Source organism: Lagopus leucura, unplaced genomic scaffold (assembly GCF_019238085.1).
Source record: "Lagopus leucura isolate 7727_CA_CO unplaced genomic scaffold, USGS_WTPT01 Super-Scaffold_100034, whole genome shotgun sequence".
NCBI classification, from domain to species: Eukaryota; Metazoa; Chordata; class Aves; order Galliformes; family Phasianidae; genus Lagopus; species Lagopus leucura.
This window is the reverse complement of record NW_024962283.1, coordinates 2175553-2190929: the sequence shown is the minus strand read 5'-3', so window position 1 is coordinate 2190929 and position 15377 is coordinate 2175553. Positions and strand designations below refer to the sequence as shown.

Genomic DNA, 15377 nt, shown 5'->3' with positions numbered 1-15377 from the left:
CCTGCAGCTGTCAATCTGGGGCGTGCTGTATTTCAGGACACACTGAACACAGAGGCTTCTCTAGGGAGGAAAAGCAGAAAGATGCATCATGACCTCAGAGCTGGACCTGGAGGTGTGCAAGGAGAAGAGGTGGCTGCGTTCACTGCTTCTTCTGCACAAACCCCCATTGCTCCCCAGCTCCCAGCCCTGCTGCCTCAGCTTAGACACAAGCTGAGAGCTCCCATGAGCCCATCAGGGAGATGTTTTGAAGGCTTGTGCATGCTGGCTGGCTGCCCCTGGAGAGCAGGCACGTGTGTGGGTGTGCAAATAAGTGTGCAGCAGAGGTGGGCCAGGGTGGGGGAAGGTGGGGATGGATGCGTTGCTCCTCGGTGCATGGCTTGTGGAGTTCGTGGGGTCCTTTGGGACTGTGCTCAGATGTAGGTTGTCTGCACCAGGTGTGTCATGCTGGGCAGCAAATGGCATTCCCTTGGGTTTGCTGAGAGGGGCACAGGCAGGGCAGAGTGGACTCTGTTGTGATGTGGTTCAGTGGAGGTGGTTGTGCCACAGGGGCTGGAAAAGTTTCTTCTCCAAAGAATGATGCTGTGCTGCCTGGAGAGTGGGGGATCACCATCCCTGGGGGTGTTCCAGAGCCATGGGGATGTGGCACTGAGGGATGTGGGCACAGTGGGATGGGGATCTGGGAGGTCTTTTCCAACCTGAATGATTCTGTGATTCTATGAGACTGTCCTCCTCCTGCCCCAGCATCAGCCACCCTGTTACATGCAGGTTTTAAGTGCCACCATAGGCAGCTTTTCCCCCCTCACCCTTCTTAGGTTCCAATGGAGTCAGGTTTTCACCCCACGCGCTGGGATTGGGAATCTCCGAGGTGCCTTGAAGCTGTTTGTTATCTGTTTAATTGGCTTGTGGGGAGAAAACTGCAGAGGGAAGTCACACAGGGGAAGTTCTCATCGGTGCTGCTTTGGGCAACAGAGTCACAGCGCCCTAAATTTATTTATGTGATTGCACTATTAAAAGTATAAATAAAAATAAATCCGGGAGGGTGGCCGGATCTCTGCTTTGCATCTCTACAAAAGCACTGTAAATGCCAGGGAGCAGGGGGGGAATGATTTATTAGCCTGTTATCGTGAGTGACTGGGACGCTTTCGATGGAGTCCTTGCTAATTTCTAACAGCTGCATTAAATCATAGATGCTATCAGCTATTATAAAATAATCACCCGGCGGTCTGCAAAGCAGCACGAGCCCAGGGTCAGTGCTGGAGCCCTTCATTTGTTCCGCATCTCAGCCCCTCTGATTCCTGTGAGGGGGAAATAAATAGGACCGGTAGAAGCCTCATTTTATCATCTGGGAGTTGACAATAAATAAAACCTCTATAAACCTTTTTCTAAAAGGAGTTTGGGCTGGAATTTGCAACCGGAGGAAACCTTGTTTTGTGCTTACATACGGCTGTGTGATGTCAGGACTCCTGGGCACTATTTCTGGCTCTGAATAGCAGACAACCTGAGCTTGCAGGTTGGTGGAGCAGGCAGAGCCGTTTGGGGATGCTGCAGGGAGAAGGGAGGGTGGGTTGGGTGGCATTTGGGGCCGCCTGTCTCCACTCCATACTCCATCCTCATTGCTCTGTGCTGTTTCAGACAAGTCGCTTCTGTTTTCCTGAAGCTTGACTGTTTCCCTCTCTCGTTTGACAAATAACGTGTGTGTTTATGAGGCTGGGCTCCAGAGGGGGTTAATGCTTGGCCTGGAAATCTCTTTAGAAGTGCCAATTTGTAGTGACAGAGGAACAGCAGTGAACAGGAGAAGCGTTTCAGGTCCAGAAGAAGTTGGTGAGCGGCTGCTCATCAGCAGAGCGTGCGGGGCGAGCTGCTATAACAGGGACAGCTGTAAAGGGCGAAGGAGATGGGAGGGGAAAACCACAAATAAATAAAAATAAAGCAGTTAGGAAGAAAATGCCACCCATCTGCAGCGCTCATATTTGTCTTGACAGTTTTGCTTTGTGCTACAAGAGCTGCTTAAGGTGACAAATGCCGACTTCAAATGCGGCGTACGGGAGGAGATGCAGGCAGAGGCAGCGATGGGGCTGTGAGCTCATTGTGCTGTCTGACACTCCTGCCTGGGGCTGACACAGGGGTGTCGTTCTGCTGGCATGGGCTGCTTAGGGGTAAGCCAGCTATGGCTCGTATTCTCTATGGTTCCCTGAAAGGAGGTTGTAGCAGGTGGGGATTGGTCTCTTCTCTCAGATGACAGCAGTAGGGTGAGAGGGGATGGCCTCAATTTGTGCCAGGTTGGGTGTTAGGAAGAAGCTCTCCAAAGGGGCAGTGCTGCGTGGGCACTGCTGCACAGAGAGTGGTGGGGTCACCGTCCCTGGGGGTGTTGCAGAGCCATGGGGATGTGGCACTGAGGGTGGTGGGCAGTGGGCACGATGGGTTGGGTTGGGGTCTTTGGGTTGGGGATCCCAAAGGTCTTCTCAAACCTGAACAAATCTCTGTTTCTGTGGGTTCTCCAAGGCTGTGCTTCCACCAGAGCTTTGGAAAGACCCTGGACGCTTCCAGTTGGGCAAGTGTCTTGCATCCCCAAACCTATTTGGTTTCCTTTGTCTTTTTGTGCTTTGTTATTCCCACTGGAAAGCGAGCTAGCACACTTTGCAGCCTGCAGGTTGTTACCTTGCTGCAGTATCGGAGATTGTCGGGTTGTCAGCAACACGGAGATAGCACGGATTGCTGACAGTGAGCAGAACGGAGGCAGCGCTGTGTACAAAAACCTTGCTCAGCCTTTGAAACTGCAGTCAAACCCTCCCCTAAGGTTCCTCTCGCTCATAAAGCGTGCTTCGTTTCTTTTGCTGCAAACCTAGATTTAAATCCCAGATTCCAGACAGACCTGGGCTTTGAAGAGAATTGGGTTGGAGTCAGGAGCGAGTGGCTCAGACCTGGCTGACTCTGTAAGATGAATTAAAACTGACCCGGGAAGATGGAGCTGCTCACATTCACACCCTGGCTGTGCAGCTTGCATATTTATCTCCATGTGCTGATACCACTGGGAATAAATCAGCAGCGACGTGCACACAGAGCAGGTGCTCTGGCTCAGGTAGCCACTCCAATCAAACTCCCAGGGAACTTCTCCGGGCCTTGCAGGAGCTGACATCCTTCCCTCACCAAATATTTCTTTGTTGTTTCTTCTTCCCCCTCCAAGCTTCAGCCCTTAGAAGAATTTCAAAGGTGGAAAAAAATATATATTGAAAAATAATAAAAAGAAATCACTGGCTGAAAATCTGGAGAGCTTTTATTCCTGCTGAGACTTGCAGCTTGCAAAGCTGGGGTGGTTCAGAGGTGAGGGTAAGTGCCCAGACCTTCAGCAGCAGAGCACAGACCCAACAGAGCATGCAAGGAGGGGAATAGGTGTATGTCTGTGGGTATATATATATACCTCTAGGTGTGTATAAATGTGTATATGCAGGGCACCAGGGTTTGCAGGCACTCGTATGGGCTTTCTGCTCAGCCCAGGGCTGTGGGCTGCCTGCTCCTTCCTGCCTCTGGAGCAGGGCAGTGGGTTGTAGCCACCAAGATGGGTGGCCCTCATGTCACCCGAGTGTGGAAAAATAGCAGTGCGTGCTGAGGAAACTGGGTTGATTTGATTTTCTTCCTTTGGCTTTCCATATGTGTGCTGGGGGGCATTGTTTCTGAGCTCCCAGGGCAGCCAAAGCCTCGTGTTCCCTATTACAGCATGGAGCGTAGGTGGCACGGCTGTGCTCTGATCATTCATACGTCTCTGTATTTTGTAAATAAGCCTGGAGGCTATGCAGTGGCATCGTATTTAGAAAGAGGATAAACAGGGCTGTGTGCTATCTGTTTATTCTTTTATTCATTCTGTTAAGAGCTCACGAAGTGCTTTGTGAGCATCTATAAAACGAGCCTTGTAGTTCTGCTGGGAGGTGGAAGGAAAGTCCCTCTGCTTTGGGCTGGGGGGGATGGCTGAGAGGCCAAGGCATGGGGCAATGCTCACACAGCTACCTGCCACACATTCAGGTTCCCTTGAGCATCTCCAGTATGGAAAAGCAGTTATGTGTGGGACGGTAACAAAGCAGGCCTTGAATTCCTGCTCCATGTCCTTTCCGTAAGCAGGGTTGGACTCATCCAAGTGCCGCCTGCCTGCACCCCTGGCCCTGTGCTTTCTTTCCCCAACACTTTCCCCTTCTTGCTCCCAGCCCCTCCTTTTAGCAGCAGTCTGATTTGGCCCCAGACTGCTTTTCTGTGGGTCTCTACAGGCTGTGGATGGTGTGAGATTTGGGATTCAGACCCAGAGCTGTTACCAACACGGGTTGTACAGAGCAGTGGGGTGGGTGTGCAGTGCTGTGATGATGGGGTAGGTTGGCAGTGCCGTAATGGGGTGAAGCAGAGATGATAATATTTGCAGAAGCTGTCCAGGAGTCGTAATGTTTTTGTTGCTCTGTGATTTCTCCAAAGCAGCTTCCTGCATCCAATGGGGTGAACAGTCACGTGTTTTGGTACGGAAATGTTTTGTTAATGAAGCAAAATGTCACATCTGTAATCGCCCACATCTCCCATCCCCTGAGAGACGGTTCTTAGGGGAAAAATAAACACATGGGAGCTGAAAACTTGCCCAAACACACTGCGTACCAACAGTAATGGCAACACAGAATCTTGGCAACGCAAAGCAGATCTTAACATTTTGCCCTCCCCAGGAAAAATCAAATCCTGGGCTGTTGTCAGAAGCGCTGCTGGAAAATGCAATCCTTGAATTTCAGGCTCGGTCCTGCTCTGCTCTACCTGAGTTTCTCGGCCTCTTTGAGGGCTGCTTGAGCAGCACTGAGTGTTTGCAGAGTGCTTTTTTCTTTACTGCTTGGTGTAAAGGAGGGGCGGCTGCTTTTAGCTCTGCGAGGTGGGTGCCATCAGCACGGCCTCCTTTCTGAGAGCCGTCAGGTTTTCCTCTGCTTTGAGCATGCCATCTGTCTGCCTCATCCAGGGATTTGAGCTGCACGCTGAGTATTAAGTGTAAAGCAATCCCATTAAAACCATCGGTGTGAAGTGGAGCTTGGTTTGCACATCCTACTGAGCTGCTGCCGTGGCTGTGTGATGCCCCAGGCTGGGCTTGCATGTCTTCACAGCTTTATGGCAGCTGGGGGGGGTCTGCACCTGCATGTAGGGCATATCAGAGGGATGGTGTGCTCTGGTCCATTTGCACCATGCCAAGCTAAAGCAACAGCCAAGCTGCCCTGCTGGTGATCTCCATGCTTTGCCCTTGCTTTTTCCCAGCAATCAGCACCTTGGGGCATGGTGCGAGTGCACTGAAGCAGAGCCTTTAGTTCCCAATGAAGCTCCATAGGGATGTGGCAGCATGCAGTCCATGGGGTGATGGAGCAGCAGGCCTCGAGTTTGCATTTTCTGCCACGCCGAGCTCGAGCGGCGCGATCAATTTGAAGAATGGGCTGCGTTTTTTTTCACAATTACCTCAGCTTTTCCCTTTGCTAAATTCATGCGATAAAATGCATTAAATGAAACAGCACGGAAAATAAAAGTTGGGTTTGGCGGAGCAATCCTGATTTAGTGCAAAGATAAAACAAGATAAAACAACTGGAAAAATTAAGTGGGATAAATAAATCCTGGCCGATAGAGCCAAGGGGGCGAGGGGGGGAAAGGAGGAGAGGTTTGCGCTTTGCATGGAGAGCTGCTGCTGGGCGAGCAGCTGGGCAGCACTGGACCAGCTGTGGATGGTTTCAGGAAGGCTTTCATCCTGGAAGAGCATTTTCCATAGGGAAGAGAGTTGCTTGGCTGGTGTTGTTTGCAGTGCAGAAGGATGCTGTGCGTTCAGAGGTTGGATTTACCTAATTCTGGTGGTGCTCTTGCTGTAAGCACACCTGCCCTTGGGATCTCCCAGGCGATAGGTAGGGAATGCTCTCGCTTTGGGGTGAAGAAATAAGAATAGGGGAAAAGCACGAAGCAGGGCGAGGTGTGGGGGAAGAGGTGTTGGGCTGAGTTGCTAAATATGCTGGGTAAAAATTAGCAGCTGCAAGCGTGCAAGGAGAAAAGGTGGGGAAGAAAGGGGGATGGGGACAGATGGAGAGAAGGAGGGAGTGAAGGAGGAGGTGGGAGAAAAGGAGGAGGGGATAACAGTGCAGAAGGGCTGTGGTTAGGAGTCCCGTAGCCCTGCACCCAGATGCCACCCGTATGTAGTGGGGTGCCAACATTGAGCAGCTCTGCCTATCTGCCGTGGGGCTGAGCTGTGTGCTGTGGCCATCTGGTGTGCCTGAGCAGCTCAAGGTGAGAAATTTGCCATGCCCCAGCAGAGCAAGATGTGAAAGGAACCTGGCTTCTGCTATCTGTGGGCAGGGGCTGCAGCAGTGCTGCTTTGAACAAGCTCTGGGGCTTCCAGAGGGAGTGCTGGAGGACTTCTGCTTCCCCCAGCACTGGGGTGAACCCTGCGAGCAGGGCTTGGTGCTTTGATTAAATACCTGGTGTTCTGCCCTCCTTCCAGTGCTCCCTGCTGCTCTGTGAGGCTTTGCTTTCCTGGGTGAAGCTTTAACCCCATTTCCTTGTGCACGAGGCTGAATGGCTCAGAGACTTGGAGCAACACAAAGAAAGCTGTTTCCCAGGAAGATCTGTGGTTTTCTCTGCATGGTGAGGGCTTTTCCTCTTTGGCTGTGCACAGTCTGGGCAGGAGTTGCTGCCCAAGGAGGGGCAAACCTTGCTGCTGCCACTGTGTCAAGGGTAGGATGTCGTGTTCAGGTTGGGACAGTGGAAGCCCATGGGTTGTGCTCCTGGGAAGGACGTGGGTTGTGAATATCTGCAAGGAGGTAGCAGTAATCCTTGGGGCTCTTCTGGCTTGTCTGGGTGAGGCAGCGCCTGCACACACAGAGGTGACACTTGGTGGCCAAATGCCATTGGGCTCTGGTGCCGTTGGGTAGCCCACCCCTCACTGCATTGCCAGGGAAGCTCTGCTCACTCCGAGCTGCACACACAGCTTCTCTGTGCTTCCCTCTGTTGCAGCAGGGGAAAATAATGTGAGGTTGGAGAAGAAAGTCAGTGAGTGGGTCCTGGAGCCCTTGGGCTGCTCCCCGGTGTGGAGCAGCGCTGCCGCTGAGCGGCTCATGGCCCCTGGGCTCCGGTCCTTCACTAATTACTTCCAGGCCTGTACTCTTGACATTTGCAAGCTCCTGATTAGAGCAACGAGGGAGAAATCTCCAAGGGAGATAGAGGCCAAACTGCGCCACTAATAAAAGCAGAGATTGACAACCGGCTGGGAAGGCAGCGAGGGAGGTGGAGGGACTTGTCCTTGCAGTCTCGGTTTCTTTCTGAGCCTCTGGGATGATGAGAGAAGGTCAGGGCTTGTTAACGTCACCGTGAGGAGCAGCATCCGCCGCTGCCATATGCCTGCTGCCCCCAGGGCTCGTGCCAGCCTCCCAGTCCTTCTTAGCTGCATGGTATTATTGGACATGGACCTGAGCTGAGGCCACCTGCAGAGCCCCCCATACGACCCGCGGTCTGCAGATGTCTGGAAAGCCCAGCCCTGCTTTCCTGCCTTCTCACTTGGTGTCAGGATCGCATTTTTGCAGCCTCCTGTGTTTTGAGCTTTCTCTCCCTCACCCTCTTCTCCCCCATGTGCCAGCTTGCTCCCTTCATTCAGTGGCAGTGACAGTGATGGGGCAGCCTAGAAGACGGAGCAGGAGAGGCTCCAGCTGTTTGCATTGCTTTGGGGTGATGCTCATGGCGTGCAGCATCACCATGCGGCCCCAAAAGGGGCTGCTGTGAGGGGAGACACATGGCAAAGCAGCAAAGGGACCGTGATGGTGTGCAGCTGGCAGTGGGATGTCACTCCCTTGTTACCCAGAGGAGCATGCAGGTGTTTCTGCCTCATCCATCACCCCTTGCTGCTGCCTTTTCCCTTCCCAGGCACAAGCATCGTCACTGGGGCTACTGAGTAGTGGGGGAGCTTGGCTGCATTGAAACATTTGAAACATTGCTTTCCTCCTTGTATCTCTGAGCTCAGAGTGGCCTCGGGGGTGAGCATGGTTGAGGTGTGTTGCCTGCAGCCTCCTGCAGAGCTGTTCCAGGCTGTTGGGTCCGTACCCATTTAGGTAGGTTTCTGTTACATAAATATGCAGAGCACTCTCTTTCCAGCCCCCTTTCCCCTCCCCAATGCCCCATATATGCTCACCTGTGCCCAGCTGTCTGCAGCAGCCACTTCAGCTATCCATCTATCCATTTATGCCCTACCTATGCATCTGTTCATGTAACCACGTCTCTCCAGCCTCCTCAGAGTCTCATTCGGAGGCAGACAGCCTTCTTCCCCTTTCAGTCTCTCCTTTCCTGAATCGCACTGTCTCTGGCAGGCTCGCTGCTATGCGCACTCCTCGCCTACAGCTTCCTGTCCCAAGGGATAAACAACATTTCCCCAGTGGAGCATCTGGTCCTTGCAGTATTCTGCCCCTGGAGCTGCTCCCAGTGCTGGAGGAGGCTCAGCAGCGCTTGGGGTTGGGCTCTCTGGTGGGTGGGGAGCTGCAGTGGGTTTGTGCTGACTTCTTTCCCTCTGCTGCTCCTTCTCTGCCACAGCTTTGCTTTCTCTGTGCTGTGTGAGCAGATAAGGCAGGAGATGGGGTGTCCTTCATCCCCATCTCTCCCCCCAGAGGATGCCTGCTGCTGGCTGCATGTTCAGGGTTAAGCTAACTTTCCAATGGCAAACTCAGCCCTGCTTTTCTCCGTGCTTCCCTCACTGCCCTATTTATCCAAGCTGCAGTGAGCATCCCTCTGGTGCCTGCAGCCATAGCTAGTGCCGGGAGCCAGCGTGCAGCTCTGCAGTGCTAGCCTGTGGCTAGGGATGTATTTAGGGTCACTGCGTCTCACTGGCACTGTGCTCTGCTCATAATTGGCCTCGGGAGCAATGCAAACCCTTTGCAGATCTCCATCAGTTTTAGTAGCCATGTGTGGGTCTCTGGACTAGGCTGGGGCCAGGAATTTGTGAAAACCCTTTCACAGGCCCTTCCATTCTTCCTCTAGCCCCTTTTCCAAGAAGATTTCAGCAGAAGATGCCCTTTGGGGGATGGCACCCAAACATGCTGTCCTACTGGTGTGGGCACAAGGAGTTGTACGGCATGGTGTGGGGAGCAGCAGCATGGCATGGAGTTTTGTCTGTAGGCACAGAGATGTGTCTGGGTGGTCTGTGATGTCTTGGTGTGCCCCTTTGCTCTTGGAGCAGCTGAATGGAGGTTTGGGGTTGTCTCTGGACAGCAAGGCATTTATTTATTGCTGGTGTCTGGGGCTGCTCTGGTGGGAGCGGCGAACCCAAGAGCTTCTGACTGCAGTGTCACGGCAGAGCAGGTGTGAGGATGGCAGGGACAGAGCATGGGATGCCCTGGAGCTCCTTTGCATCCTACGCAGTCCTCTGGGGCACACACGCAGTGAGAGGACACCACGTCCCCCTGCCCTAACCACGAGCATCCTTCCAGCCTTTCTTCTGCACAGACACAGGAGAGAACGCCATCCCCGCTCTGCGTGCATCGGGGAAGCATCAACAGGTGGATGCAGGGAAAGAAGCAGCGAGGTGTGGCCGGGTGGGCTGGGCAGCCGGCATCCCGCCTCTCCTCGGGGGCTGCATTGCGAGCTGCGCGCCGTGTGTTGCATGATTAAAGCCCTCTCTGCAGCAAGGGGCTGCGAGGGTTAACGCAGGGCGCGGGGCTGCAAGCGGCCGTCCTTTGCTGGTGTGCGGTGCTGTGAGCGTGCAGGAGCCAAAGTGCCGGTCAGTGATGGAGCCGCTGCCATGACAACCCCGGGCAGACAGCCTGCGTGCCGCGCAGGGATGCTCCCGAGCAGCCGTGCCGCTGGGGCTGGGATGCTGCCGCCCTTCTGCACCCCGTCTGCCCCACTGCTGCGCTGAGAGCAGCCCCTGCTGCAGCCCCAACCCGCAGCCACCTCCTGCGCCCGGCACCGAGGAGCGCCGCGTCCGGACATCGCCTGCAGCTCCGCGGGGAAGTTTCGATCTTGCGACAGAATCGGCATTTGGGGAGCTTTGGTTTTTTTGGGGCTTTTTTTTTTTTTTTTTTTTTTTCATCTTCTCTGTTTTCCTTTTCCCTCTCTTCTTTAAAAAGCAAAAAGAACAGCAGCCAGCCAGCGACCCAACTCCAAGCCCGCTCTGCTCCCCCAGCCTGCTTTTATGGCCGCCCTCCCTTTCCTGCCAGAGACACTTACGTTTCCTCCTTGGGTTATAAACTTTTGATGCCAGCTCTCCGCAGCGCGTGCCCAACTGAATCTTAAAGTAGCGTCTCGAGCAGACACAGCTCTGTGACCTTCATCTCTTGCTCCGCACCTCCTCTCCTCCTCTTCCTCCTCCCCCCGGCCCTCCCGTCCTCCTCCCTCACCCGAGGATACTGGGGACTCCCTCCGGATGCCGCTCGGCAGGCTCAGTGCTCGCAGGCTGCCTTTCCAGGGGCTCTCCTGATCTCCGTGGAGCTCCGCATCGCTCGCCTCCGCGCCCGCCCCGGTGGTTTTGCTCCCCCCCGTCCCCACACACACGCACCCCCTCCCTCCTCTCCCCCCTTTTCGCTCCCGGTGGCCTCGTCGGGTGTGTTTTTTGCCTGGTGGAAAAGTCCCTGCTGCCCAGGATGGGGGTCGGTGGGTGCTTAGCCCTGCCCTGGAGGTGCCTAGTCGTCCTCTGTCTCAGGCTGCTCTTCCTTGTGCCCGCAGGAGTGCCCGTGCGCAGCGGAGATGCCACCTTCCCCAAAGCTATGGACAACGTGACTGTGCGGCAAGGGGAGAGTGCCACGCTCAGGTAGGAGCTGCTGCCTCGGGTTGTGCTGGGGGGAGGGCGGGGGGTCTCGTTGTGCTGTTGTGTCGTGATGGGATCGGTGTGGTACGGCGAGATGCCCGTGTGCGTAATGGGATCTGTGCGCCGTGCGGTCCTGGGACCGGCTTGTGAGTTTGGAGCCGCTTTGGGGAGGATGTGTGGCTGGGGGCTGCGCGCGGAGCGACCCCCTCCTGCCGCTGCCTGGTGCCAGACGTGGGGCTGACAAAGGGGCGAGGTGGCAGACGGCAACTGAGCGCTGCCTGCAAGTTGTCTGCATGCGGAGGAGGGTCCGCGCCGTGCCGGCGGTTTGCAGGGCTGCGATGCCTCGGAGGTGTCGGTGCCTCGGCTCGATCGCTTGATAGTCTCTGCACGGATCTGTTAATATCAAATCAATCTTTTACTCCAGGGGTGCATCTTATGAATTCTGATGGATGTTTTACCTTAACGCGGGTTGCTGGAGGAGAAATGCGAGCGGCTTAGATGCAGATGGGCCACTTGTAGGTTGCATAGTACAGCACAGCATCCCTTTTCGTTCCCTGAGCAAGTTACAGGTGTACGTGGTGCATCACCAGTGTAGGACATGGGCTCTCAGAGGCACGGCGGTGGTGCAGGTGGATGAGCAGAGAGCACACGGCTTGTGTCAGGGCTTTGGGTTGTGCTGTGCAGGTCATGCTGCGCGTGTTCCCTTGCTCAAAACCTGAAAGCCAGGGCTGCAGCAGACATCAGCTGCTTCCAAAGCCACAAGCAGGCTGAGAGCATCGTGCCCTCCGTTAGCTGCAAAGCCGGGGCTGCTTGAGGCTGCTCTGCTTGGAGGTACAGGGTCAGACACGCTCCTTGTGGTCTGGGAAAGGGGGAAACATTTGCTACATAGTGTGGATAAAGGGGCTGGGTGCTGCCTGGAGTGCAGGGATGCTCAGTCCAGTGCTGTCCCCTCTGGAGCAAAGCTCCAGGAGATGCTGTAGGGCTCCCTGTGGGCACGAAAGAAGACAGTGGATGGATTTCTGACCAGGGCTGGAGATGTGCCCCTGTTGTCCCTACACCTGCCCAGCACGTGCGCTGGGAGCTGCAGCGGTGCAGTGCTTTGGGACACTGCTTTGTGCCTGGCGCTGGGGACCCACTGGGACACCTTTGTTGTCGTGCCATACAACAGCACCATCCCAGAGGTGATGCTGGTGGCAGGCAGCAGAAGTGATGCCCATGGGCTTGCTGGGAGCAAGAGCTGCAGGGGCTGAGCCCCCTCCCCAGGGCCAAAGGCTGCTGGGCTCTGTGCTGGCCGAGGCTGCTGCCAGCAGAGGGCTGACTTGGATTTCTTTCTTTTTTTTTTTAAAAGCTTCTGGCCTCCTTTTGGTGAGAGGGGATGTTTGTGAAGCAGGCAGCCCTGGCGTGAGGGGCTTTTAGCCTTCCTGTAAACTCTGCAGCCCCCAGTGGGACTTAGAGGGATCCCTGCCCTGAAAGTGTTTTCTGTGCCCATTTCCCTTCCCAGCATCTACTCCTGCCCATGCTCTGTGGTGCACCTTCCTATGCTCTCATCTTCTCCCTTTCTATCTTCAAGTTCAGCTTTCCCTGCTGCAGTCATTCCATTTTGCTCTAAGCCCCCCAGTCTTATCTTGCATTGCTGTTTCCTAGTGTTACCCCCCCCCTTCCCTGCAGCCTCTGGGCAGCAAGCAGCCTTCTCTGGGGCTAAGGGTCGGGAAGACATTACAGACAGCAAGCACAAGTGGAGCATTGCAAGGATTTATTTGTCCTGTTGACAAGTAGAAGGAAGGAATTGCCCTGGGCCCAGCAGGCAGCCACGCACCTGCAGCCAGCACTGTGATTTGGGGGCAGAAGGCACACGACGTGCAGTGGTGGTGTGCTGAAGGACCGTGCAACTCATCTGAGGGACCTACGGGAAGAGCTGTGTTGGAGCTTTGCTGGGCAGAGAGAAGTTGCTGCGTGGTTCTCAGCGTGGCTTTGGGTCCTTACAAGAGGGTTGGTGGCTGCTGGTGGACATGCAGCGTGGGGACCCTCATTTGGCCAGCTGCTGGCATGGGGTGTGGGCTTCGTTGTCCTCCTCTCAACTCGTTGCTTGGCTCTCAGACCAGAGACTGAGAGCCACAGCTCCAGGTCATGGCACTTGTAGGCATAGCCACCATCCTACCACGTCTGGAAGGTCCCCATCCATCCAGCACAGACACCAGAAGGGACATCAAAGGGCTGAGCCTCCGAGTGCCATTGGCTTCAGTAGGGCTGATGGAAGCTCTTTGCGTTCTGAGATCTTGAAACCCACATTTCATTGCAGAGGGGAGTGGAGAGAGAGAGCAGAGCTGCGTGGTAGCAATGGGGGAACATGGAGGCCTTTCAGTCTGGGTGTAGTTTTCCTGTGTTGGATTTTGGGTGCTCTCCTCTCCATTTCTCCACTCTTTTTCTTGGGAAGGCTCCGCAGAATCCTTGCAGAAACAAAGGCTCCATCTGCAGGCAACTTCTGGGTCATCTTAGCTCAGCAGCAAACGCTTCCCCCACAGGCAGAGACTGTTGATAATTCACTACTTTTTTATTGTAAGAACAAACAATTCCCATAATAGTCATGCACCTTTCCTCTCTGGGGAACTGGCGGCAGTTTGCAAATTCTCCGTGTGCTATTAAAAATAAAATCAAGCTTCCTGCTCTCTGACTCCAAAATACTGAGCCTGCTGTGAAGCAGGGCAGGTGTTTGGATGGCAACAGCAACCCAAGCTGTGCACCAGTTTGGGGCATGGAATGGAACAACAAGCACACTGGTAGCAGTAAGGAAGGGTAGGGATTAATTGCCCAGCTGGGATTTGGTGCGGATTCAGTTCTGCTTTGGGGAAGCAGAGCCTCAGGCTGCATGTGTGCTGCCTTGGGATGGCACTGGGGTGTTGTCCCAAAGGATGAGCCCAGCCTGAAGCCTTGCTGCGTGTTTTAACACATCTGCATCGCACTTTGTAGCCTCTTTTCCATTGCCAGAGTTCAGCATCAATCCAGGGTTGAAGTGCAGGCAGAGCTGCTGCGGTGGCAAATATTCAAGTGGTGTAAAAGCAGGGATATATAGTAAATTGGGTCGTATTGCTGGTGCTGCCAGCAAATCGACCTTTTATAACAGGCATCAGTACAGTTCATAAAGACGTAAAACAACAGCTGCTCAAAATTTCAAGGCTTTATAGTTTTATCTGTATTTAAGAAATATTGGCTCTTTTTCTTTTCTTTTTTTTTAAGGACAGAGGCAGTGTGTGTGAGCGCCTGGGGGGAGCGCTGGGATGGATGGGTGCATTGGGCCTTGTGCTCAGCTGTCACTGCAGGGACATCAGCACCTGGGGGGGTTCCTTGGCTGCTCCCTGCCTCAGTTGCCCCATCTGTAGGTCGGGGGCAGTAGTGGCTGTTTCTCAGAGGTAATTAGAAGAGAAAGCTGGTTGACTGTACCAAAAATAGCAGGTATCTGTACCTGGGTTTCCCACTAAAGAACATGGCAGAGATGCTTTTTCCCTGTATTTGAAGGCTTTTTCCCACAAAGCCCCCTCCACCTTTCCATTCACTGCACCCCCCCCATTTCTCATCAAGAAAAAGGACCAAAAGAACGGTGTAGCTTTACCAGCTCCCCAGTGACTGGCTGTCTTTTGTCCATTAGCCACTATGAGAACAATTCCAATTACAAACAACAACAGCAAAAAAAAAGAAAAAAAGAAAGAAAAAAAAAGAAAGCCGGAATAAAACCACCACGAGACGCCTTTCCTCCATTTATTTTTGCAATTATAGTTTTAATTATTTCTGACAACGCCACTGCTGCTGCTTCTCCTATGTTTTATTTATTTCTTTGTTGGTCACCATCTATTGCAGTCTGTTTCCCTGCAGAATACAAGCTGCAGGACCGTGGGCTGTGGGTGTAGGTCTGGGCAGTCTAGAGATCAGCTTGGCTGCTTGCTTTCTGCATTGCCATCACACACAGGTTTGGTTTGCTTGCTGCCAGCCCTCAGTTTCCTGTTGCATTGCCTCCTACGGTACTGACCTAAAACCAGGCCAGGACCAAATGACAGCAGTTGCTGACAACAGTTTCCCTTACCATTGATGGGGGTGCTGACACTCCCCGTGCAACCTGGAGAACAGGAGCATTAACACAGCCACGTCTCCGCTGTTAAATCCGTGCTGAGAAGTGGGAAGAGGCTCCTGCTTTTTGTGTGCAGATGCTCAAAGCGTGGGGATTAGCAGGGAGAAGATTAGCGAGGACTTGCTCCATCGCTGCCCCTTTCCTCCCCCTCCTCCCCCAAAAGTTTTCTGGAGCAGCTAAATATATACCTGCCGTTTCCAAGGTAGAGCTCACTGCATGTAGGAGCTGTAATTGGCGACTCAGTGAAATTACAGCCACAGATTCTGGCATTTGGATCCTCCTGGCTGGCATAATAATTTCTCCCCAGGTAGCTGGTATTTAACTTGTCTTATCTGCTCCTGATAGTTATAATTACAGTGCCCGCTAATTTCACTGTAATGCTGCAACTGCTGGAGGGTGGTGTTGGGAGGGCCCTGTCCTGGCCAGCCCTTGGCCAAGGGGACAGATGTTGGAGCCCCAGTGCAGGTGATGGAGGCCCAAGGTGCAGAT

The 15377-nt window shown here is 53.9% G+C and overlaps 1 protein-coding gene across 2 annotated transcripts in view; it reads left to right on the top strand.

Annotated features, from left to right (window-relative positions):
- The window catches only part of OPCML (opioid binding protein/cell adhesion molecule like), a 253432-nt gene that overhangs the window by 155082 nt on the left and 82973 nt on the right, over positions 1-15377 (top strand). The window contains exon 2 of one of the 2 annotated variants that reach the window (XM_042882564.1): positions 10687-10771. In XM_042882564.1, coding sequence (XP_042738498.1) covers positions 10687-10771 — 85 coding nt within the window. Of the gene's footprint in view, positions 1-10604; positions 10772-15377 lie in introns of those variants that run through there. The other variant, XM_042882563.1, reaches the window with a different exon arrangement.